At 39.1% G+C, this 26,086-nt stretch overlaps 1 protein-coding gene across 2 annotated transcripts in view; it reads right to left on the bottom strand.

Moving 5' to 3' along the window:
- The window catches only part of TFEC (transcription factor EC), a 73,316-nt gene that overhangs the window by 33,362 nt on the left and 13,868 nt on the right, over nucleotides 1–26,086 (bottom strand). For both annotated transcript variants that reach the window (XM_074603372.1, XM_074603458.1), the window contains exons 2-3: nucleotides 8,716–8,967; nucleotides 6,362–6,457 (exon numbers count right to left, since the gene is read on the bottom strand). In XM_074603372.1, the coding sequence (XP_074459473.1) occupies nucleotides 6,362–6,457; nucleotides 8,716–8,796 (177 nt within the window). In that variant the 5' untranslated portion in view covers nucleotides 8,797–8,967. The remainder of the gene's footprint in view (nucleotides 1–6,361; nucleotides 6,458–8,715; nucleotides 8,968–26,086) is intronic.

Below are 26,086 nucleotides of genomic sequence, written 5' to 3'. Positions count from 1 at the left end.
TGAGGTGATGTGAACTTCAAAGCACCAATGACAACATAATGATTTCAGTACACAGTCAGAGCTGGAGCTGTTGGAGGAATTAATGCTGTTTCAAATCTTTAAGTATTTCTTTCTTTTAAAGCAAAGAAGAATTTTGGAAAATATTTTGCAGATTTTTTTTTTAGATAACTTGTTTTAACAGTTGCTTGTTGCAGCTTTTGCCACTGGACATGGTAAAAACATCAATGAAAAGGTTTTCTGTGGAGAAGCTTTCCACTTTCTCCCAAGCAATCCGAAAGGAACTGGTCCATTTTGTTTAATCATTCCATACCTACTGCTCCAATGACAGTGAGCCCACCTGGTTCAATAGATCAACGGTTGGGCCACTGTGAGGGATTTTTTGAAGTCCATTTTTATGATAGTGGTCTGCCCCAAGCACTGCTCAGCACTACTTAGCTCTCACCGCCAACCATGTAATTGCTACAGAGCTTCTCTCCCTGGACTTCTTCAAGAATACCTCTGAAAGCTCTTGTTTTCTTCTGTGCTAGAACGAGAGACAACTTAGAATCCTTGGAAATGTTTACAAAATCAAATTATTTTCTGGTCTGTCCCACCCAGCACGTTGCAAGAGAAGCCTGTGCCCTTGCAGAACATTAATATCCTCTCATTTTCTTCTCATTCCAAGCCAGTCAATCTCCTAATGCTTTTGTTGTAAGTTTTAGTGGTCTGCATGTCAAGTAGAGGACATTATCCCAGTAGCTGTACAGTGATTATCTGGGCTACAGCAGTTATTTCTGAATGAAAGTACTGGTAAAATGCCAAATGTTTTCATAGAGATCACTGTTGTGCTTGATAAATTACTGGGTTTTCTGGTGAGTCCTAGGGCTGCATACATATATTAGCAAAACAAAACAACATTCAGTAACAAGTAGAGGTTCACTAGGTCACACACTGTCGAATTCAACCCTGAAAAGCACAGAGATCCTATTTTTTAAGTCTGCTCTTTTCTGGTTCTCTTCACTGTGACTAATGTTCTCCACATCTCCCTTGATACAGCAAGTTTCTTAAATTTCCCTTTTTCATATATTAAAAGGAATGTAGACCACAGCTTTTTAGAACTTGCCCCAAACTCTTATGATGGTGTCATATGTGCTTTACATTAACAGACCTGCACATTGATATTTCCTATGTTCTGAGCATTTGGAAGTTAATTAACTTTAAATTCATTACAGAATGCTGAATAGACTGTGAGAATTTTGAATAAGAATGAAACTCTGATAAAAATGAAAAATGTTTACTTTTCAAATGTCTGACACACATAACATTATTTATCTCATACTCCCTCATATATTCTTTGTTTCATTTTTTCAATGATTCCTATAAATTTAGGAAGAAACCTGTCTCTCACAATACGATACTCAAAGAAGAAATTGATTTCTTACAATATAGATAAATATGTTGCTGTCTGTTAATAAAGAGTTTCGAAAGACTAAATTATTATGACACGGGAAAATTACTTTAAATTGGTGGCATCTTCAAGTTTTCTTTATTAAATCCTACCTTCTCCGTGGTGAACAAACAATTTTCATCAAGTGATAGTTCATAAGAATAGTTATGATTTGATTTCAGCTATGTTTTCTGGACAAAGATATAACTGAGTTTACAAATAATTTCAGAAGAATCAAGACCTCTTGCATGTAGGGAGGACCTAGTCTTATATTTTAACTCAACTTCTAAAAAATAATTATAAAAAGTAGGTTTCTACAATCAGGGTTCTGTTAAGAGCAGTAGAAACACAGACAGAGAATTCCCTACTTTGAGCAATTCTTAAGCTGCTACGAAAAACCAGAAAGTTTTATAAAATTACAAATTTGGGGCCAAACACAATAAAAGCCAGACAATCCATTCTTCGGAAACTGTAATAATTTTAATGAGAGATGGAGGGATGTTCTTGTTTTCACTTCTCTGATTCTACTAATATATTACTGTAATTCATTAATTCAGGGTCAGACAATGAGCCTCTGAGCAATTATTCACATGAATAGTCTCACAGAATTCAATGTCCTCATTTAATGTGCCGTTAAAATGGTACATGGGTGCATCTAACTAAAGCAAACACTAATTCACTGCAACACACAACAGGTAGCTCTGCAAAGTCTCTAATCTCAGGCACTTTCTATTGAGAGAAATGAGAAAAGAAAATGGCTTCATGAATTTGGCTTGTGCAATAAAAGATTCTACTGAAAAAAACCCAAGCCTTATACTATATTCAGAAAAACAGGAGACTTAATTTTTTTTCATAATTTTAGAGAGAGGACGTTGCGTAGTTTGGATAAATTTAATGCAATGCCAAGAAAGGGAAAATCTAAGATGCAATCCTAAAAATTCTTAAGCACTACACTTGAGAAGTGTAAGGAGGAAGCAAACACTGAATCAGCCCGGCAAGTGGACAACTCCATCTCACTTGGGATCTCACTTACTCTATGTTGATGGCAGCCACCACAGCCAGGCACCTTGTACACAAGAAGTACATAAGTACATAAGAAGTAATATGAATCTCTGTTTAAGTACAGCCCAACCTCAGTTCCTCTTCTCAGGGGAATTAGGTGTTCTCTTATTCCTGATCATGTCTCCTAGGCCAACACTGTTGAAATATATACATTTTAAACTCAGATAAACAAAATGTCATTACGTTTAATGTGATGATGAAAAACTGGATCTAAAGGACATATTTTCTACCTGCCTCTTTATCTTTCTCTACTGCACAGCTTATGACCAGAATTTTGCAGGCAGGTTTAGGATGTTGCTTGGAAAATGCCATAAACCCCTGAGTCACAAGCTAAATGTCTGAAACCACCTCCTTCTGCCCATTTCTTTCATATATTTTTGGAGTACACATTGCCAAAACAGAAGACAGAAGAGACAGAGATGCTGCTTGATTGCTTCCACACTGGCACAGTTCACGTGCTTTGTTGAAGGCAGGCTTCATTTTGGCATAGTATTACACATTTGGAAATGCACGCTACTCCCTGGCTTACCTAGCAGCCTGGTGACTTCCTCAGAACAAACAAAATCATAGAATCATAGAATCATAGGGTTGGAAGGGACCTCTGGAGATCATCTAGTCCAACCCCCTGCCAGACCAGGGTCACCTACAGCAGGTTGCACAGGAACGCGTCCAGGCGGGTTTTGAATGTCTCCAGAGATGGAGACTCCACCACCTCTCTGGGCAGCCTGTGCCAGTGCTCTGCCACCCTCAAAGTAAAGTTCCTCCTCATGTTTAGATGGAACTTCCTATGCTCAAGTCTGTGCCCGTTACCTCTTGTCCTGTCCCCGGGCACCACTGAAAAGAGCCTGGCCCCATCCTCCTGACACCCACCCTTTAAGTATTTATAAGTGTTGATAAGATCCCCCCTCAGCCGTCTTTTTTCCAGACTGAAGAGACCCAAATCCCTCAGCCTTTCTTCATAAGAGAGGTGTTCGAGTCCCCTAATCATCTTGGTAGCTCTCTGCTGCACCCTCTCCAGCAGTTCCCTGTCCTTCTTGAACCGGGGAGCCCAGAACTGGACACAGTACTCCAGGTGTGGCCTCACCAAGGCAGAGTAGAGGGGGAGGATGACCTCCCTTGACCTGCTGGCCACACTCTTATTGATGCAGCCCAGGATGCCACTGGCCTTCTTGGCCACAAGGGCACATTGCTGGCTCATGGCCATCCTGGTGTCCACCAGGACTCCCAGGTCCCTTTCAGCTGAGCTGCTATCCAGCAGGTCAGCCCCCAACCTGTACTGGTGCATGGGGTTATTCCTCCCCAGGTGCAGCACCCTACACTTGCCCTTATTGAAATTCATAAGGTTCTTCTCTGCCCAACTCTCCAGCCTGTCCAGGTCTCTCTGTATGGCGGCACAGCCTTCCGGTGTGTCATCCACCCTTCCCAGCTTTGTGTCATCAGCAAACTTGCTGAGGGTGCACTCTATCCCCTCATCCAGGTCATTGATGAATATATTGAAGAGGACTGGACCCAGCACTGACCCCTGGGGAACACCACTCGGAACTGGACTCTGTGCCCCGAATCACGACCCTCTGAGCTCTGTCTTTCAACCAGTTATCTATCCACCTTACTGTCCATTCATTTAACACACTCTTCCTAAGCCTCCCTATGAGGATGCTGTGGGAGACCGTGTCGAACGCTTTGCTTAAGTCAAGGTAGACCACATCTACCGCCCTCCCCTCATCTATCCATCCAGTCATGCCATCATAGAAGGCTATCAGATTAGTCAGACATGATTTCCCCTCGATGAATCCATGCTGAGTACTTCTGACAGCTTTCTTTTCCTCCACATGCCTTGAGATGACGCCCAGAACAAGCTGTTCCATCATCTTTCCAGGGATGGAGGTGAGGCTGACCAGTCTGTAGTTCCCCGGCTCCTCCTTCTTGCCCTTTTTGAAGACTGGAGTGACACTGGCTTTCCTCCAGTCCTCAGGCACCTCGCCTGTTCTCCAGGACCTTTCAAAGTTGATGGAGCGCGGCCCAGCAATGACTTCTGCCAGCTCCCTCAGCACTCTTGGGTGCATCCCATCGGGGCCCATGGACTTGTGAATATCTAATTGATCTAATTGATCCCTCACTCGATCCTCCTCAACCCAAGGGAAGTCTTCTTCTTTCCCCATTACTTCCCCCAATGCCTGGGACTCCTGAGGGCTGGGCTAAGCAGTAAAGACTGAAGCAAAGAAGGCATTCAGTAACTCTGCCTTCTCCGCATCCTCCGTCACCATGGCTCCTGTTTCATTCAACAGTGGGCCCACAACTTCTCTGGTCTTCCTTTTGCTACCAATATACTTGTAGAAGCCCTTCCTGTTGAGCTTGACATCCCTGGCCAGGTTTAATTCCAAGGTGGCCTTGGCTTTCCTTGTTTCATCCCTGCACGCTCTGGCAGCATTCTTGTAACCCTCCCAAGGGGTCAGTCCCTTCTTCCACTTATTGTAGACTTCCTTCTCCCACTTGAGCTTTTTCAGAAGCTCCTTGCTCAACCATGCAGGTCTCCTGCATCGCTTGGCCGATTTCTTTCTCTTAGGGATGCACCGATCCTGAGCTTGGAGGAAGTGGTCTTTGAATATCAGCCAGCTTTCTTGAGCCCCTTTGCCTTCCAAATACAATTACCTGACCTGCAGGCATTGCAGGAGTCTCAAACCTTTGCAAGTAGGATACCAGCTAGGCCTAAAAGTCACTGCATATTTCGTTGCTCATCAAGAATAGGGTATTCAATACATTTTAGAGAGATATGTCCTTCATGGCTGAAGATAAAGGCTAATGAGGCCGGAATTAGCATAGATTAACATCATCCGATTTTAAAAGCTGTTGAGGGAGTGTGAATCTAATCCAAACCCCAGAATTCATTCCTCTCATCACCATCCCACAGTACCACACCTGAAAGGATCCTCCCCTGCCTCGTGTTAATTTGAGCCAAAATATTAATTCACTCCCCAGGGAGCATTTCTTTGCTGTGTTCTGTACTGAGGTATGTATAAATCAGACTGACTATTAGTTCAGTAGCTGGCATGCAAATGCCAGGTATTCATGGAACTATTAATTGCCATTAACACCGGACTATGTAGTGGGCAACAGAGAGACGTAGAGGTCTTATCTCCTAATGTATTTTTGTAGCCAGTGATGTTCTGTAGTCAGAAAAAGATGTTCCTCCAGTGGGTGATTAAGAGCAAGCACCTGATTCTGTATTCTGAAGTGAACTTTGTAGACTGTCAAAGCCTGTGAAAATCCTGCAGCCTTCACCAGAGTGAAGTCTCCCTTTATCAGTACCCATTTTAAGGCCCTGAGGACAAAATCTGTGGAAAAAGGCTCCCAAGATAAATCAGGGTTGAGAGAACAAGGAACATTCCTTCTATAAAATGTGTTGCATTACAGTCATCGATAGGTGTTATTTTCATAAATAATAATGCTCTACGCATTGTTGTGTCCATTAAAGGTCCATCCTTCCTCTTCAAATGTGTAATAAATATGAAAATATATGTAGTCTTTGTTAATCCTCAGTCTTTTCTTTACAAAAGAATATTACAAAATTATAGCAGCTTGTTACTTCTCCTATCCATAGTCCTGCATGGGAAATAGTACATCCAATGGCTTATGCACAAGACACACTATTGGGCTAGAACCCCAAATGCTATATAGACCACTTAAAATAGCCGTGTCCTACCACATTGGAACCCTTTCCTGTAACATTTCTTGACAAAAAGGCAAGCAACTGAAGAGAAAGGAGAATAATCCACTGACAGTACCCCTTTAGCCTCTGAAGTGCAATGTGTGTTTGAATCACTCAATGAAATTCTCTGTTACAAGCAGTAGGACGAAATTCCACAAAATACTTACAGTTCTTTGCATTAGTAGAGGAGTTTCAGAACAACCTATCCCTTCATCATTAAAACTTGATTCCATATTGATTATGTCTTCAATCACCTCTTCCATCTGATAAAATAATGTTTTAAGACCAGTCATTACAAATAATAGTGGAAACAATGTTATTCTTAAAATACAGAGGAAATAATCTTGAGTATTTATTACATCAATGAAGCTGAATTTCAGGTGTTTATGTCTTAAAATTCAAATAATTCAAGCACTTTTACACAATATTCACATTTTTTACTTCTTGCGAAAACAGTTGTGGTTTAGCAAGTTACTTCTTTCCTGCCAAACACCAGCCTATTCCCCTTTTCTTAATCCCTTATTGCAGCATCGAGACCAGGTGGCAGGAGGAGTGCATTGCTAAGTTATAACTGTGATCTATCACCTTCGTCAAACGTGTCATATCCACAGTGTATTGTTGCATCGGTGCAGGAGGGCTGAAAGGAACCTGTGGTTCTGCAAGAGCGTGAGTCGCCTCAGGTTCGGCGTTACACACTGCTCTCCAGATTCAGCAGGCAGGGGTTTGTGTTGTGTTTGGCAGTGCACTGGATACTTCTCCAGCCAGCCTTCTGGTCCCACTTTTGTTCTAATCTGAATCAAAAGCTACCAAAGCAGATGGAATAGCTAATTAATTCATTACTTGGGATGAAACAGTGAATACTTTGCAGACATGTAGACATATACAGATTTGGACAAGGTACAGCATGAGTTTTCAATGATAATTTTGGTCTGGTTCCATTCACAAAATAACTTTGGGAAAGATCTCATGATGAACCTGTCACTGTTAAATCTACCGTCGGCAGGGGCAGTTGAGTCGTGCTCTGAGGCTTTTCAGGCAGCTCTTGGGAGCTCTCTGAAGAGCTGCAGCTGAAGAAAATGTAGAGGGCCCTATGCAAAGAAAGAAAGTATCACACAGGCCAGGGACTTTTCAAAACAGAATTTTAGGCTGTATGGCCCAGCACGGCTCATATGTGCACTCCTTGCCCTCTCCAAAAACCAGACTTTCGCTGTCCGAGGAGTTGTGCCCACACTTACGTAGAAGAGTGCTGTCTGGGCCAAAAGGATGCCAGGAAATGCCAGCAATTAGACAATATGAATGAACACAGTTCAGTGCACCAACCCGTGCATCGGTTCTGTATTATCTACTAATATCAACTAGGAAACTGCACTGTGCCAGTTGTCTCCCTGAGGCTCCGGGACGGGATTATCCAAACTGTTGGAGTGATACCTACAAGGGTTTTGGCCTGTGCCAACTATCGCTCTCCCAGTCATCACCATGAACAGCTGAGGAGAGTGGTTTACAAGCAGATGTCTTGCTCTCAAGGACAGAGAGTGGTACTAGGGCGACACTGGTTGTTCCTCACCCAAAGTGCCTGAGAACAGTTCCAGCACAGGTCACTTGCCAGCACAGAGGTGACCACAAAGGCCTCCACGAAGGCCATCGAAAACAATCTTTGCAGACTAGTGGCTCCAGTAATCCGTAAACCTGACATAAAATGGCAGTTGTCAATGAAGAAGGAATGGAGGGGCCCCAGATGAGCTCTCCAGGAAGCGTTGTTGGGTTTATTTTTTCCTGTTTCCTCACACTTAACTGCATAACATCCAAATGCTCTAAGGGGTCACAGCGTATTTGTAAGATTCCTCTGTTCTGTTAAAGCCCAAGATATTATATAGCGTCTCCATTTCTTATTTCTGTAGGAATTCCCCTTTTACCTAATAAGCTCTCTCTCTTGAAACCTATTGAAGTATTAAAGGCCATAATGATCTACATCTCACACTGGCTGAGAATCTGACATTGTATAATAGCTGTACCTCTATTAAAATCGATGGTGGCACTAAAGTTAGCATATCTACGCCAATTTACCCAAGATAACCCATATATAAATATATCAGCTGACTGAAAAATGAACGAGCGATTTTTTCAGTTACATCCTTTAGGTAATCTGTATTTAACTTTGTTATGCAGCTAGGATAATACTTTTAGACAGAAATAGCTCTCACCTGAAAAAAACTTTTTGCATTGCAAAGTACATATTCAAAAAATGTACAGCAATATATGACACATAGATAAAAAGATGCAGCAGTACATTTTAACTGGCAGTAATTTAGAAGCCCAGTCATGCAATAAGCTATTCACAGGCATTCAAGGGAATCACACACACAATCCAAAAGGATTCAGGGAGCAAGTATTGCAACCAAAGGCCCCGTGAAAGTGAAGAAAGTCATCTCTTGCCCACTACCAATACAGTGTGGGTCGTGTGATGCTTTCGTAGAAGTACATGAAGCCCATTTCCCCATTCCTTTCACCATCCCAGCCCTACCGCATTTTCATGTTCTCCTCCAAGGGCCAGCAGCTTGGTAACGGGGCTTTCTGGTGTGCCAATATCGCTGACCGGAGGCATGTGTCCGTTTCTTAAAATGGAGGTCACTCCCGCGGGCTGGATTGTGTGGGAGTGGGACAGGGAGAGCGTCTGGCTGGACAGCTTGGTATCGAGGGTCAGGTACTGCTTCACCTGGTGCCTCTGGCTTTGCTGTATGTGGTATCTAGACTGATTTTCCAAGTGTGTTTGTACCTGGGAAAGAAACGAAATAATTGTTGAGTTTCAAGTTACTGGTACCAGTAGTTGCCCATATGTTCACTTAAAAAACTCCGAAAGAATAGAGTCAGCTTTAAGAACACTTGGAGAGTTTTTATTATTAACCTTAAATCTTTTCTTTTTTTCAGTTTTGCACCCTTACACATTTCTTATTTGCATACTATTTTCCCCTAACACAGCTGAATAAACCTTTGAATAACTATTTAAAAAAAAATAGAATTAGAAAAGATAAACATGATCATGAGAAAAGACCAGAAGTATGCTACACATTTTCCTCTTCTCATTTAAGAGTGATCTCTGTTGAAATCACTCATCATTACAATCAAGTTGATATCACAGTGTAGTTACTCTTTTGTACTAGGAAGAGTAAATAAATGCATAAAGAAAAACATAATCCAGCTAACTTCAAGTAATATCAACAGCAGCAGACATTCACTCATACCTAAATGCATATTTTGCTCACCTTGTAGTAAGTACGGTCAGATAAATGAGGCATTGCTGCACTTTTGAAAAAAAAAAAACAAAAAACAAACAAAAAAACCCAACAACCAAAACCAAAACCCAATAAAAATAAAGAGTTCAAACTATAGTCCTGGATGACCGTTCACTGTCCTCAAACCGCACAGGATCCTTGAAGTGCCTCTTGAGGACAGATCACTTTTTGAGTTGGTAGGACTTTATAAACTGAGTGGTCATGCCAAAATGGCTAATTGAGTAAGACTTTGGGCCATCCTTTGATTACAGAGATTGACAGTTGCTACTTCAAACAGCCCCCATTTCAGATCAATGTCACATTCCTGCAATTTAACTACCAGAGGAGCACTGCATACACAAACCTTACTGTCATTTCAGCCCTGTGGCTTTCTCCTCTTCCTATGGCATGACTGGTCACAAATTTCTTGCGATAAATTTTTCTCAAGTGGCCTCTGTGTAAGCATGATTAATATTTGTTAAATAATAGCAAGACTTGCTTTGCAGCCCTTTTTGCTCCAAAAAAAAAATTCAGTCATTTAAACAAACTTCTTTTTAATTCCCCTAACATACATAAGCAGAGATAAATAGCCCATAAAGGGGGGTTGCATTTAAATTAGCTATGTTTTTGTACAAGTACCTACTTTATTTTTAATAGTGTTACAGTGACGTGTCTAGAATTATTTTAATTTTCTTTAAACTAATTTTATAATAATTAAAAAAATATTACGCCATGCAGTAATAAATATAATTTTTAATGCAAGTCTTAACATTATTAAGTAATATTCCATTAAAATATTGATATAAAGTCTTAAAAAAGCTGTTTATATTTGCCCCTGTTTTATGTTAGGAAAGTATGCATTCCATGTAAGGTTTTAAAAACTACATGTGTATTTTGGGCTGGCTTAAATCATGATATTACTTGTCTTAACTGAGATCTTTGTGTTAGTTTTAGAAAGAGTATAACGGACTGTTAATTTAAGCTCTGATTTATCATGTGTATACGGGTACGTGTAAAACCATCCCAAATCATTCAGATTCTTATGCATCTATTTACTCCTTCAGCTTCAGTAAGACTTAAGCTCATGTTGAAAGTTAGACACTCAAGCAGTTTCTTAAATTAGAAGCCAAACATGAAACCTACTGCATGACAGTTTAACAAGAGCATCAGTCTTAGGTGAAATGGGATGTGCTGAGGGAAAGAAAATATCTCCCCTTGTACGTCTGGAGCAGGGATTTGCTGTGCACCCTTGTTTGCTGCTGCTGTTTCAGAAGCACCCGGGGACACTTTGTGCTTGTACCTTTTGCACCCTTGCACTGCCTAAACCGATGAAGATCTAGTTCCAGCAGTGCAGAGCACTGCAATCAACAGCTTTGAAGGCACAGTTTCTTCGTATGGCATAAATGGGAGTGGAATCAATGCACCGGCTGCAAATGCATCTTCTGCATTTCAGCCCATCTGTTTTTTTCTCTTAAGTGAAGCTGGTGATCACTCCATAATGAGCAACAAATTGTTGTCTTAGAAATTCTGCAGGTCTACCTGAAGCATGAAATCCAGGATACCAAATATTTTCCGATTATATGGGAAGCATTAGAAGTTTGCAGTGTCCAAAGTCTATACTACCTTGTTTCAAAAGTTTCTTTCAATAAGGAATTTTAATAAGGAAGTGGGTTCTGCCACAAGAAGATTGCTGAAAAGTCAATGGCTTGCTTTTTTCTTTCTCTGGACTTCAGATTGCCAGTGGCAGACTGAAACCTCTGTGCAGCCCTTTTTCATAGGAAACCACCACAGGATCATCCCACCGGGGGTGGGTTTGATCTGTGAAAGACAATCAGCTAACTGCTGACTAAGTAAAAAATCGCGTTTCTCAGGAGTGCTTATTTTGTATGATATTCTTTCAGTGCTTATATCGTGTCAGTACTGTACTGAGGTTCCACAAACAGGAAAAGATTTTAAAGCTTCACTGATGGGATCTGTTGCTATGGTTTTGCAAACCTCTCCATCCCCTTTACTGTGCCGGTTGCAGCCATTACAAAGCAGAACCATTGAGGTTAAAAAGGGATCTATGCCCTGATTTCCAAAAGTACCTAAAGTTGCAATCCCTGATCATCTTTATATGTCTAAATAAGACTTAGAAGTCAATGCTAATAAGAAGTAAAGCACTTCTGAAAGTCAAATCACTATGTAGAGACAAAGTAGAGCTAGAATCCTGCTTTTATGACTACACTGCTAGTGTATAATAAATGGGGAAAAAAAGTCATGCTATGCCAAAGGAATACCAAGATTGCAAGTCCAGCTCTCAAAAATTAGAAATGACTGTTAAAATTGCCCATGCAACATGTGTGAAATAAGGACAGAAACTCAAAACTTAATAATTTTATGAAATCAGATAGTCCAGTGTCAAATACTGAGTATGATTGGTTTATCCTCCACTGGAGTGCTGGATGACTTCTAATCTCAGTAGTATTAAGCTAAGTTTCAGTTTAGGTTTTCTGAAAGTTTTAGATGATGTAAACTCTTTAACTATTGCCATAATTACAACCATTCAACATGACTTGATTTTGAGCTTCTTTTTAATGGTATAAAACAGGGTGGCCACAGAGGTTGTGAAATCTCCATCCTTGGAGATTTTCAAAACTTGACTGAACGAGGTTCTGAGTACCTGAGGAAGCAAAAGAAAACTAAAAATAACCAGGGAAATTTGAACTGGTAGTCTAAATATTGAAACTCTGGATAATCATTAAGTCTGTGAAAAAAAATGGTATCAAATTAGGGGTTCAGTGAAATAAACACAAAAAACAAAAGAACTGAAAGATCACTCCCCAATTTAAGTAATCCCACAAGTAAAACAGCACAGATCGACACGCACTCAGCTGCTTAGAGACCTTGACCATGTGCTTAGATCCACCAGAGAAGGTCTTTCCAGAGAAAATTGAAGAAAAAAAATATTTTTCAGAGTAGAAGCATCCTTATTTTGCCCAATAATCCCAGTAGGGTATCCTCCAACAGTATTGGGAGACTAATTTTCTAATTCTTCATCTTTTGAGGAGTTCACATAGTCTGTGAGGACATTTTAAGTTGAGGATCTCTGAATCTTTTCAGCCTAGGAGCCCTTCCGTAGATAAAATCATTAAAGCTTCTTTGGACCGGGGACCTGCAATGTTGATGATGACACACCCGTTACTGACACAACAGTCTGAATATAGGGTTTTCTTCTTTTTTTTCCTCTCTCTGAGTCAATCATTTGTTTAAAGCAGAACAGCTTTAAAGGAAGACCCTGAGATGGTTTTCAGGGTAGAGCACCCAAGAAGCTGTTGGCTCTGTGGAACCTGGGTTCTCGCCTCTGACGCTAATTAAACAGTGTGATTTAATAAAGCATATCTTCTAGCTCTCAGCAGACGGTTTTCTATTAAATGTCTCTCTGCCTTCCTATTTTTTTCTGAAACAGATGACATTGCTTGTTGACATGCTTGATTTCTGGGAATCCCTAGCAGAAAGGGGCACCTGGTGACCACCTGATGATCCAGATCCTGACTCAGACAAGCCTCAGACAGAGCTCAGGACTTAGTGTTGTCCTACTGGCATATCTTTTCCATCTCTTGGTATAGTCATTGACCTGACCTTTCCTGCCAAGTGCTCCTGAAGTTATATAGGCTCTTTCGACTATTGTGTGTGCAAGACGTAACCAGGTGACGAATTTGTGCAGATGAAGTGCTGGTTCTCCTCCCAGGTATTCTCTTGCAGTGGCTGTGGCCATGTACTTTAAATGTTAATTATTTCAGATTATTTGAGGAGTGAAGGACAGCATAAAGTTCAACAGTTAATAGGTTATCCGCTCCCTCCTAGGCACTACTTTTATCTGTTATCTGGCTTTCCTAATCATGGTGAAATTAAAGCCTATTCAGAACCAGAAACATCAAGCATGCAGGGAGCCAAAAGCATCCAGCCCAAACTCAATCATTACAATTCCACCAGAACGAAGTTAGAACAGAAATGAACACTTTGAGATGGATTTTGTAATCCAGAAAATATCCCAATGCACATGTAACTGACTGTACCTATTTCTGTTTTATGTCTCACTAACAAGCCAGTTCTGAGAACAAGAACATAACAGCCTTTCAGAATTACAGTTGCATATTCAAACTTCTTCAATTGTTCTTTCTAATTTGAGTGCACATCATCATGTTGTAAAGCTGCGGTAGAGTTGTGTAATACCTTTTCCCACGTTCACGCTAATTTTACTTTCATTTCTAATATATTGCACAATGGCATAACTAGGCCTTCAATAGTTTATTTAAATAAACTATTTTATTTGCACACTTGCTGATGAGATTTTTTTTCCCCCGTTAGTAAAATAATACCTAGCATGCCAAAAGTAAGAAAGAGGGCATATTTAGGGGACATAAAGGAGGGATGGAACAATGTCAATGATATTCCAGTAAGTAGCAGTGCTACGTCCTGTATTGATATTCCACTAAGGGCAAGCGGGTGATACTTGTACACCAAGGCTGCTTAGCCCAACATCAGTCCTGGGAGAAATAATAGGAAAACTGGAAAGAGATTCAATTAATAAATTATTAAAGGGTAGGAATATAATTAATGCTAGTCAACATAGTTCTGTGCAAAATAAGCCTTGTCAAACAAATCTACTGCTGTTCTCTGATGAGATTTCAAGTTGGGTTGCCAAAGGTAACGATGTAGGTATAATACACTTCAACTTTTGTGTGCCTTTTGACTTAGTATCATTCAATATTCTAATTAAAAATATAGCACTACACAATATCAATAAAGCGTGTTTTAACTGGATTAAGAATTGGCTAACGAACATGCATAAGAAAGTAATCAGCACAGGCTCAGCATCAGAAAGAGGGGTTCTTCTGTCTTGTACTACTCAACCTTTCCCTCAATGATTTGAGGCTAATGAAAAATAAAACTGACTAAAAAGAATAAAAATTTTTTAGAGTAGTGATCCCATTGAAAGAAAATGTGTTCCCAGTCAGCCAAATATACATATGCATATGCTGGAAGAAGAAATACAGGCTGCAAGAATGGAGAAAACTGAATGGAGAAAACGCTGGAAGCAATGAGTCTGTAAAGAATTTGGGGTTGTAACAAACCAGCAATTCAGAGGGAGTGTCCAGGTGATGCTATAGCAAGAACGGGAAAACGGCATAAAGGAGGTAGTGAATAGGAGCCTGGCTTTACTCTGTTTTTATTTATGGCTCAGGAGAGATCAATAATGGAATCCTAAAAATATTTCTACCCCAAACATCTTTAAAACACTGTCGAAAAACTTGAAAGGATGCAGAAAAGAAATATCGAAGTAATTGAAGACCAAGGAAGGGGTGTTTCAGTGAAAGTTTAAAGAAGCTCAGCTATGTTCTTATTGAAAATTGTGAGATTTGTGGGAGATGCTGAATGTGACAGAGTCTTTCAGCTAGCACAGAAAGCATGGCAAGAGCCACTGGCCACAAGCTGATGTTAGGCAAGCTCGTATCGGAAATTATGTGAGTGAACAGTGAAATACTCAAAAGGAAATGCTGTAACTGCTGGTTCCTTCAAACTGAGGGTCGATGACTTTCTGGAAGAGATGCATCAGCCAAACCCAAGATATACTTTTATTAACACATTCTTGGACTCAAAGTGGAGTACTAGGATAATAACAGAATGGAATACAAAAGCCTGTGATTCTACAGGAATTAAGAGGAGTGGTCTAATAGCCCTTTCTGTGTTTAAATATTATGGGGTTTGTATCTGAGAACTAGCTACTATAATAGCAACTTTGTTGAAAATTCACTCTGAATTTAAAAATGTTTAAATCTCTGCTACAAAATAATATGCTTAAATATGGTCATAGTACGCTGGACAGAACTCAGTAGACTTTATTGCAGTTTGTCATTTACGCTGGATGTTAATTTGTTCCAGTGTTTTTAATAGCTTTTGAAGTTAAATTTGTCACCCTGATGGGATCACATGATTTATCATTAGTCCTGAACAAAACACCTCTCTGAAACTGTTTGAGTTATGGGGCTTCATGTTCTTTTCAGCCCCTGTACCAGAAAATAAGCATCTCATTATGAACTTCTTAATTATTAAAATGTTCTGTAAGTACCCAAAAAGTCTAATTCCATTTTAAGATAAGAAACACAGTCACAACACAGACTATTTTAGCTGTTTCTGAGGAATTTCAAATGGATTTTGAGGGTTAGAAAAAAAAACATTTTTGATGATTAAATAATCCTTTTTAACTACTATTACAAATGAACATCAGTTGTTTGTTTGTCCTACTCTTCCTATTAAACTTTTTGAGAAAAGCGTATTTGTGAAATTATTTCATAATAAAATGAAATTTCAATTTAACTTAGCAATTATGCACTTCTGTTCTATCTTAAAAACTATCACCAAATAATGTAGCTGTTCACTTTAATGTTTAGTTTATAAAAGCATGTGTGATTATGTCAATTAATAACTTAAGCTAAACACAGTAATTAATTTTTAAATGTGAATATTTTTCTTATTGGAACTTTGATCTGACTAGATGAGACCTTCTCCATTAATATGCATGAAGAGAGAATACAAAGCAAAAGACATCCAGTCTGGCAACTCAAAGCTGTGTTTAGTTGATGCCTCACAGAAGCTTTCAAGTAAAGAAAAAATTCTCATGTGACTCCAATGCACTGTTTTTCATCTTATTTAACCTTTGACATCATATTCATCAGGAACTTGTGAATGTTCTTTCAAGGGTGAAGAGCCTGAAGAAGAAACATTTTCAAGTTCTTTGACAAAGGCCATGTCTTCAACAATGACTACTGCTTCAGTATTTTGGTATCTCAATGTCTAAAAATAGCTGATAGTTATAAACGTGGGGTAGGATGGGAGCATTCGGAAATTCTCCATCACACTGGCCACCATTATGAAAAGCAAGAGGAATGTGGGAGCAAAAGAACTGCAGAATGGAGTTTGAAGAAACCAGTACTGGGTAAGGAAACTTTCTCTGCACAGCGTAGGCAGCAGAACAGGGTTTCTCTTGGGGAGAGAAAGGCAGCAGGGCTCTCAGGGCTGTGGCTATTAGAGGATGGATCTTACAGCTAGCCATTTCCTCTCAAATCCCTCTGCAGACACAGGGATTTTGATAGCGTTTCCCCATTGTGGTATTCTCTAGCACTCGCTGAGCAGCGATGGAGCTCACCCTTTCAGGTATTCCTCTGTGCTAACCTCCTTGTGCAATCAGAAATGAGTTGGGGGAAGCCAACTACCTGCACTGGGCAGCTACAGAGGCACTATCAAAGCAAGCACTTCCATTTGCGCCAGTGTACCTGAGACACTCTTGGCTTCTTAATTGAACTCCTGCAGTTAAGATACACACAGCTCTGATGGCTCCTTATCCATCACCAGCTTGACTTCTGAAGAAATGATCCCCAAGGTCTTGAGGTCAGCTTGTCATGTTTTAAAATAACAATGAGTCTCGATGACTTTGTGGTCTTCGCTGGCAGAAAAGACTCAAGTTTTTAACATTGCACTATAAAAACAGCCTATAAAGTAAAGCAAAGCAAACTACAGGAAGTATTTTTACAAAACTATCCCTTTGATTTAAGTTAGAATTTAAGCTGAAAATCTAAACTGTGAATAAAACCAACCACTACGGTTAATAGGCGACACAAGCATAACAGTGGACCACAATCAAATTATGAAACCCCAGCTAATATCCTTACTTTGACTCTGCACAGTGACCTTGTCACAGATCTCATTGATTCATGAGATCTGTGAATATAATAAATCTTCACTGTTCCAGTTCCTCTTTATTGTTGGTGTTATTAAAGGAGAGAGAATGTGACTCTTGCATTTGAAGAATGGAAAGAAACTTTTTGTATGGCTAGCTATGTTTAAAGAGCAAAGTCCTGATACTTTTACTTAACTACTTGTCTCTATCTCCAGAAGTTATTCAAATTAGATCAGTGAATAAGATGTTATTAAAAGGAGAAGAATTTCCTCATGTTCAAGGAAAACCAGTTTCAAATATGGAAAGTACAATTATCTGGTTTCTAGTTAAAAATCCTCTGCTAATGAACTTCTACCAGTGCAGTTTTTTTGGTCCTTGTAGAAGAAACAAAACAGCAGTATTAAAAGTTCTTCTGTATTTGTCAACCGCAACAACTAACTCAGACCTACAAAAATTAGAGTTACAGCAGCATGGGTAATCCATAACTAGATTATGATACTAGTGTATGATATTCAGAGATCCAAGATTTTCTGAAAAATATCATAAGTCAAAAAGAAAAATATAGATTTCAAATAGATCCAAAATATAAGATTCATATAACACAGGGATCAGGAATAATGAAAATGCTTGCAGACATGAAAGTTTATATTTTAATGCCAGCATTTTCAACTATTTAACTTCAGATGAAAGAACTCATAAAAGATAAAAGATTACAGTAGATTATGAAGATCTATATAGTCTATTTTGTTATCCATAGGTAAAGTCTGGAATATAGGTCTAATGTTGGAGAGAACCAGAAGGTATGTGTACTACCTTTATGTGTAGATGAGAAAGTCGGGTGGCTGAACTTCAAAATGAATGAACCAAAGAAAAAAGGTCAGTGCTACTTTAGTAAATTCCTGAATATTTTCAAAAGACTCTGATTTATTCTTTAATTTCTAATTGTTTTCATGTGACAACTATAATTTTCTCACTTGTATCTCACTTTAAAGGTTAACCAAACTCAGAGAGAAGTCAGCCTTAAAAACTATGAAGAGCAAGAAGTAACAAGTTTCTCATTGCTACACATTTTTTCTGGCTCCCCAGGTGAGCAGACACCGTATCATTTGAGATGCAGTGACGGCAGTAGCATCCCTCCTGTTCAGTTACAGACAACAAAACAATCCTAGAAGCTAGATCTAAAAAGTGTGTTTTCCTGTTGTGTATGGATATGGATATCAAATATAATGTGGAAAAAAGTACTGACATTTGAAGACAAAATGGACCAGGAGGATTTAAAAATTGTAAGAGGAGAAAATAGTACTTTGGCATTTGAGTATACCGATATTTCTGGCAGGGCATATGTCTTTTTGTCCTTACTTCTTCATTCCATTGGACAAGTAGTGTTTGCACACAAATAATAACATTTATAATGCACTTCCCAGTAACTTTGTCATGTTTTGGCAGCCCAAGCTAAGAAAGAAAAAGACAAAACCTGAACACAGCAAGCCTACCTCTGGCATGCTATTCTTCTTCAAAAATAGAGTACGTTCAAAAGCTTTAGTGATTTGGGATAAAAACACTGGTTTTACCTGTTTCTAATTTCTAAAGATTCATGACTGTATGCCAAAGGGACTACATCAACTTCCCCCCAAAAAGTGAAAACCATTGGTTGAAAAACTTGATCTGTTTGTTAAAAGTGGTAACAATTTCACCACCAGATGACAGCACTGTTTATTGCTAACCCCTTTTTGTGTGTTTCAGTCCTCCCTCATTCTGAAAATGAACTGTGCTGAGGTGTGCACCCCCCAGCCCATGAACTGTAAGACCAGAGGAAACAAAGCCAGTGGTATAAGGTGGTTTGGTGAGGTAGTCACATCAGGGAGGCTAATCTGTTTGACGAGTTATTTTAAGTCTGTGAAGGGTTATAGCTTCTGTAAAGACACAGACAAAACCAGCTTCAGCCTAAGAAATGTTCTTTCTATTGCTTTCCTCGGTCTCAGAATGATAAAGAGGGCAAGGGGGGAAGCTTTCAAAGTAGGCATCTTAGGCTCAGCCTCACAACACGATTTTTGTGAAATCAAGGCAGCAACATCATTTTGAGCCAGCTTAGGATCTGGCCACAAAGTGTGCTTTCATACAAGGGGAGCAGATTGGGTTAGCTGACAGCAGTAGGTGGCATTTCCGTCAAAAACAGGAATGGCACATCAAGGGTAGCTATATGAGAAAAAAGTAAGAAAAAATATTTCTTATCAGTTGTTAAGAGCATTTTTTTAAATCCTCCTGATCCATTTTGTCTTCAAATATGTTTTATGGCTGCAAGCGGCAATGAGTCTGACCACGTTCGTGCTTCAGGATGCTGTTGACATGCTGTTCGTGGGGGTAGCAAACGTTGTCTTCAGCGCTTGAACACCAACTACAAATCCGTATATTCTTTCAGCAATACACGCCCACTTACATTCTGAGAGTCATAAGAGTGGATTTACAGTGCAGTTATTATGTGGCCCTTGAACTATTTTAATAATTCCATAGGATTTATTTTTGTCACTATTCTTACAAATAAGAGTTAAATAAAGAGCCTAGCCGTTAGTGAAAAAACACTGAATGTTGCCAGAAATTATAATGAATATAATTTTTTACTGAAAATGGCATAATTCATTTTGAGGAGTCTTTTCTGAACTATAGTTTTGCATGTTCGAGTCTGAAAAGGTAATTTTCAGCCAAGCGCTGACGAATATCTGCTAAAGAGGAGAAGGGAAGCAGAAAATTCATTCAGAGAACACTTATAGAGTGCAAGGCTGCAAACATTTATGTTTTGCTGTGCTCTGTAGTTGACTGGAAACCTCACAAAAATAGCATAATTGATACTTTCAGTACTGAACTGAGCAAGCAGCCTTGGCTTTTGATGTGTATTTAAACTAATCTTAGTCCACAACATGTTCCATTCAGCAGTAACTGAATTGTCAAAAAAAAAACAAAACAAAAAAACCCGAAGATATTAATACCACTTCTAATGTACAACAGATCAAAATTCAGTTCCTTTTATAATCACTTAAATTCTGAAATCAGACTGGAAATACCTTTAGAACAAGACCTGCTGTAAAAACACCATAAATATAATCAAAACGCTGCCTAGCAGAAACAAGTCCATGTCCTTCAATTTTAGAGTTGTACTTTACGGCGTTTCCATTTCAATTCAGGTACAACAAACATTTGTGCGCTTAGACGTTACAGAACAGGGGGTGGAGGAGTGGCATTAGGGTAAGCTCAAACTACTCAACAGTTTTCAGCCAATATCCACTAAATAAAAACATGTTAATTAACAAAAGATGATTGATTTTTCTAGGATTAATCAAGAGAAACTCCCACTCAGTTTAAATGAGAGCTCTGTGCGAATATGTAATTAAAGATTACTCTGGTAAGTCATTATTAAGAGTATTAATCATAAGCTGTATTGTACAGAGCAAGTCTTTCAAATGCAACGGTCCTAATGTGGAAAGGAATGTACAAGTTAAAAATAAGTTAAGTTAGAATTGCCTAGAAAAACAATTGCCATAGCTATGTATGTGTGAAATCTTTCTGCCCCCCAAATTAATTTTTTTAGTTGAAAGTAAGAATATTTAATAATGATAATGGTATTTTAAAGAGTCTTCGGTATGTTGCCACAGAACTTTCATCAGGAAAACATGTCACTGTTTGTACTGCAACAAAGCAGTGTGCTGTGAATGTTAACTCTAAGATTTAGTGAGTGAGCTTATTAGTATTAACAAATTTATTTAATTATCAAGTGAGCTAATTAGCATTTATTGGCACAGTCAGTAAGCCATGTTATGGAAAGAAGTCAAAGGGTAGTCTCTTTGGTCTGCCTTAAGAAGATGGCAGAGAAAACTGCGATTGCATCACACATGCAAAATAAAGCAGGAACCGATTAGCCTGATTTTCATCACACAGTGAAAATGCAGAAACGTTGGTTTGCCAGCATAGTTACCTATCCGTAGTAGCTGGATTTCTATCAGTTTTATCACCTCCACAAAACAGCATTGCCCCAGAGGCCAGGAACCCGAACACCAGCAGGGCGAAGAAGAAAAGACCAGTACAAATCTGGCCATGAATAATGTATGTCACTGTTTGTGTATATCCAGTTGGTTCGAGGGAGAAAAAGGAGAAGTGGTTCGTAAGGGTATTTCCTTAACTCTGGCTGGAATTTCAGTTAAAGAAGAAGAAATGATACAGCACTTTTAAGGAAAGAAACTTCCTATCTGTGTCTTAAATGCATTATTAACTGAAGAATAGATGCTGAAAGAAATCAATAGTGTAACAGTATGGCCGTGTTAGCAGTTTCTTTCAATCGTTTTGTCAGTCTGTCATCGCTGTTGCCATTCAAAAGGCCACAAAGCCCAAACACAGAGGGAGAACTCTTCCTATTACAGTCTTTTATTATTATAATCTAAAATGAGCTAATTATCTTTAGCATCAAACAGTAGGGTAATTCTCAACCCGGTTCACAGTCCTAGTTGATTCAGCACTGTTTCAAAGTAGTTTAACAACACAATTTACTGTGATTTCCTTGGGCTCATTACCTTTTCCTTGGTTCTATGCAGAGCACATATGTAAGAAGGTTACATTTTGGTAACACCCTTATTTTTCTCAGTCCAGTCCCGATTTTACCCTCAATTGGTGGCCCTCAGGACCATCCCACTCAGTTAACAGATGCTTAGGGACATAATTTAGTGGTGATTTTGGCAGTCTTAGGTTAATGGTTGAACTTGATGATCTTGAAGGTCCCTTCCAACCTAGACAATTCTATGATTCTATTCTATAAATGCTTGTCAGAGTGGGGAAGGCTTTCTTACAGAAAACCGATAGGAAAGACAGCATAGGTAACTGTGGCCTCAGACTGTAGCTGTGCTGGTCTCTAAGCTGTTTGTTTGCCTTGTCTCTCCTTCTTTGACTACAGCTGCATGAGTGCACAGCTCACTGGTACAGACAGGACGGTCTCTATAATGGGCAAGAATTTCCTTCCCCAAAGATTACAAAATTCCACTACTTGAAGTGCAGAATTCCCTCCCCATGGCTGGATTTCCAGTAGAAGAATTTAGCTTGTCACATCAATCTATGAGTCTCTAGCCAAGCTAAATTTAACATGCATTTTCAATTTCTGAAGCAAGACTTTTATGTCAACTACTAAAGTTTCTTTTTTACTTCCAAAGGTACGCTTTACATTATTGTCGATTTTTCTCTCTTCAAAAACATTTATAGTGCGGTTGAGTTGAAATTTACATTTGACAAGGAAAGTGAAAAGGTCCTTTTCAATTATGCCACCAGCCCCCTCTTCTCCTGCACGAAGGTCTCCGTAAACCTTGAATGAGAAACTAAGCATAGCAGTATCAGTGGAGAACACTCAAGTCACCTGAGATTTGCAGATGCCATTATCCTCCTATTTGCTGGAAGGCTTTGAGGCAATGTTCAGAGTAGTGGGAAGAGCAGAAAATACTGACTCAGGATGAATAGGCGCAAAACAAGAACTGGGTTTAATATGATTACAAAAGAGGAAAACACTATGACTAAGAAAATTAGAAAAGTTAGACCAACTGGCTAGATTAGGCTGATAATCTAAGTAGAAAAAATTAGAGCTCTATAAAAAGCTGTCAGAAGACTAAGCAATGGAAAGAAAGTTAAATTCAGCTTCTACTTAGAAGGTATGTTGGGTATCCCTCTATTCCTAGCCAGAATACCTGAAAGCAAAAGTAAGCCCTTCGCCAAGAAAATAGACTAAAACTGTGAAGGAAAAGAATGAAGAATCTGTCATCATAATGAAAACTAAACAATCTTCAGAGAACAAAAGGAAAACCAAGATAAGGCAATTACACAAGCTGGGAAGGAGACAAAACAATAACAACCAGAGAATGCTGGAACATAATAAGAAGAAATTTAGTCCCTATGCCAGTTTTCTGGTGGATAGTTTACTTAGGTGCCAAGCCTAAAGCTGGCCCTGGCAGCAAGCAGCACAAAGCAGTGCTGCCGTAATAAACATGAAGGACTGGAGTTCCCAGTTTGGCACAAGAAAATGTCCTGGATGTTTATGTCAAAGAAATGTTTAGCTATTAATCGAAACAAAGAAATACAGCAACTATGTTCAACATAAGAAACAAGCTTGGATGCAGAAAATCCTGATTAGCTCACTTTCTGTATTTGCACAGAACAAAGGGTCCTGGTGTTACAGCTGAAGCTGAAGAGACCACAGGAGTACATCAGAAAGTCCTTTACCAGCCTGGGCTGCGGATCATACAAAAGACTGCCAGCAAAACAAGAAACAGTGATACTCCCAGCAGGACTTTTTGATCATCTTATGGATCTAAAGTTGACTTGGTTGTTTTGTTGCTAGGGTTTTCTTCAAGATAAAAAATTTTGGGCCAGACAGTGAAATAGCAGGCAAAACATTTAAAGCTTTAACTGCTCCATTAAAGCAAATCCCAGTCTATCCTCCCTCATAGCCAAGAAGGCAGTACCAGCAGTACAGTTTCATTGTTTAGAGGATGTACACAGAAACTTATTTGAAATAGATTTTATGGCAAAGTGTGCAAGGTGTGTGTCCGCTGTGCACAAACTGCCATGGGTGGGAGGGGAAAGGTGTCTCATGGAAGAACAGCCTGGACCGACAGCTAATTTGGTTATTAGCCATACTTTAAATACTGAGAAGTAAGGGACCTAAGGATGGTTTTTTGGCAGAAGATTCAGTAAAAGCCACAGAAAACTCCATGGTAAACATTTATTCTCTCAATCCCGATAAACGGATCTCAATTTCAGTGTACCAGGTGTCCAGTAGTCTTAGGATTTAGACTTCAATAATGACTGTGTATTACAAAAGAGATGAACACGGATATCAGTTTCCTAAACCTACGTTTAAAGCCCACCATCTGGGAGGTCTGATATAAGACACTCGGATTCCCTTGATGTGACAGATACAGAAAAAAGTCTCCGCATAGAAGCAAGGCAAGTCAAAATGACTCATGGTACCAGGGACTGCTGTACAGTAAAACTCTAAGTCTTTTTACTGTAGGCTTCAGATCAGGACACCGTCTCTGAAGAAAGTGTGCGGAGGGTAAGCAAAAGAGAAACGCTGGTAAGAAGGTGAAAACAGAGGATTACAGCAAGAAGTGGCCTGCACAGCACTAGGAAATAGAAGTCTACATATAAGCCTTCGTATATATGACCATTAACACTCTGATTAAGGGCATAAATTCCAGATTCTGTTTTACAGCTGTACAGTAAAATCAATCAGCATTAAAATAGAGTATATAGAGTATTGTGGATTAGAAAAAAAAGGGACCTTTCAGAGTTATGACATTCTCTACTAGTAATCAATGAAAGTTGAAGACCATGTGTCCGTCCTCCCAAGTCAGTAGCTTTAATGACACAGTGAAGACAAAAGGTGGACACAAAAGTAGTAGTTGATTTCAGGTAGGGTGAGAAATAAGTGTTTAACAAATATTAATTCTCAAGATTCACTTAGTTCCTTCCTTTTTTCTGTTCCTCTAGAACTTTTTGTGCTTGCATAGTTTTTTATTCCACAGTTACGTAGCTTTTATTTAACCTACTTATTTCCAGTTCCCAAATTTCCCCTTAGCTAAGCAGGAGCTTACTTTGTCTCTACTTACTTCCATCTCATTCGGGGAGAGGGTGAAAGTGGGGGGATTGTTTGGGTTTTTTTAATCACTGCTTATGGGTACAAGAATGTCTTTATCCTTGCTAATACCTTTCTAGGCCCTGATCCTGCAAGTACCTACACTTTTCCCATTTTATCCTACAAAGGGCTTTCACTGATTTCAGGGAAATACTTACATGGACAAATGATTGTAGGACTGAAGCTTTAAGCAGTAATTGTCATGGGCATCCTGCATTAGCGAGCTACGAAACAAGTCCTTAAGAAGTGTACCACGCTTCGGTGGTATGATAAAGAAGTCACATTTTATGCCTATTTACATTACTGAGAATTGATCATAAAAGCTTTTTAAAAGGATTTGCAATTTCAGTTTATAGCTGTAAAGTATTATGAGATCTCATCTTCTGCTTTTGAAACCAGTAAAAATTTTGACTCGCCAAAGAACATGTATGTCTTGGAAGAAGCAAGATGACAAGCTGGCATTTCTTGGCTTAAGTTAACATTCTTTAATCACCAGACCATGCTGTGGCTCCACTACACTGGGTTCTTCCTGAATGGAGCAAAACAGTCATGCTATTCATAGGAAAAATCACTCTTTCCACAACACTTGCCAGTAATATAAATTACAGGGGACTGGGACTCAGGAGTTCTGTGTATTCAATCCCTACCCTTGCTGCGTTATTCTTATATGGCCTTGAGTAAAATATTTAATCTATTTTCCTTGATAATTGTGAATAATAATATTTATGTATCACTATTATGGTATCTTTTTCATTCTGGAAAATCTTTGGGGAAAGCATTATTTCAGTCTCACTGGAACAACGGCACCTCCTCTTCACTGGGACCTCTAGTTGAAACATCTCTCCTACTACTACTACTCCTACTCCTACTACTACTACTAATCCCTTGCAGACTAAGGAATTTTATTTTTCAAGATAAGACTTTGAATCTAAATATCAAAATTTAGTCTTTTCTCTTGTGTAATAACCAATTAATTCCTGCTAGTAGACTAATAGCTTATGGACAGGACTAGACATGCAAGTATTTTCTTACCAGTATAAGATTTATTCTCCCAGAGCTTCTATAACAGCTTATTAAGAAATGAATTGTTCCATCACAAGAAAATTCACCACAGCCTAGGCTGCTGGTTGTTTGTTTTGGTTTTTTTTCCAGTAAATTAGTGAAATATGTTTGCAATGTAAACATCCATGCAGGGTACTTTTTCACCTATAAGGGTTTGACAAGAGTATATAAAATTCTG

Source organism: Larus michahellis, chromosome 1 (genome assembly GCF_964199755.1).
Source record: "Larus michahellis chromosome 1, bLarMic1.1, whole genome shotgun sequence".
Lineage (NCBI taxonomy): Eukaryota > Metazoa > Chordata > Aves > Charadriiformes > Laridae > Larus > Larus michahellis.
The sequence above is the reverse complement of the archived record's forward strand: the minus strand, read 5'-3'. Positions and strand labels throughout refer to the sequence as shown.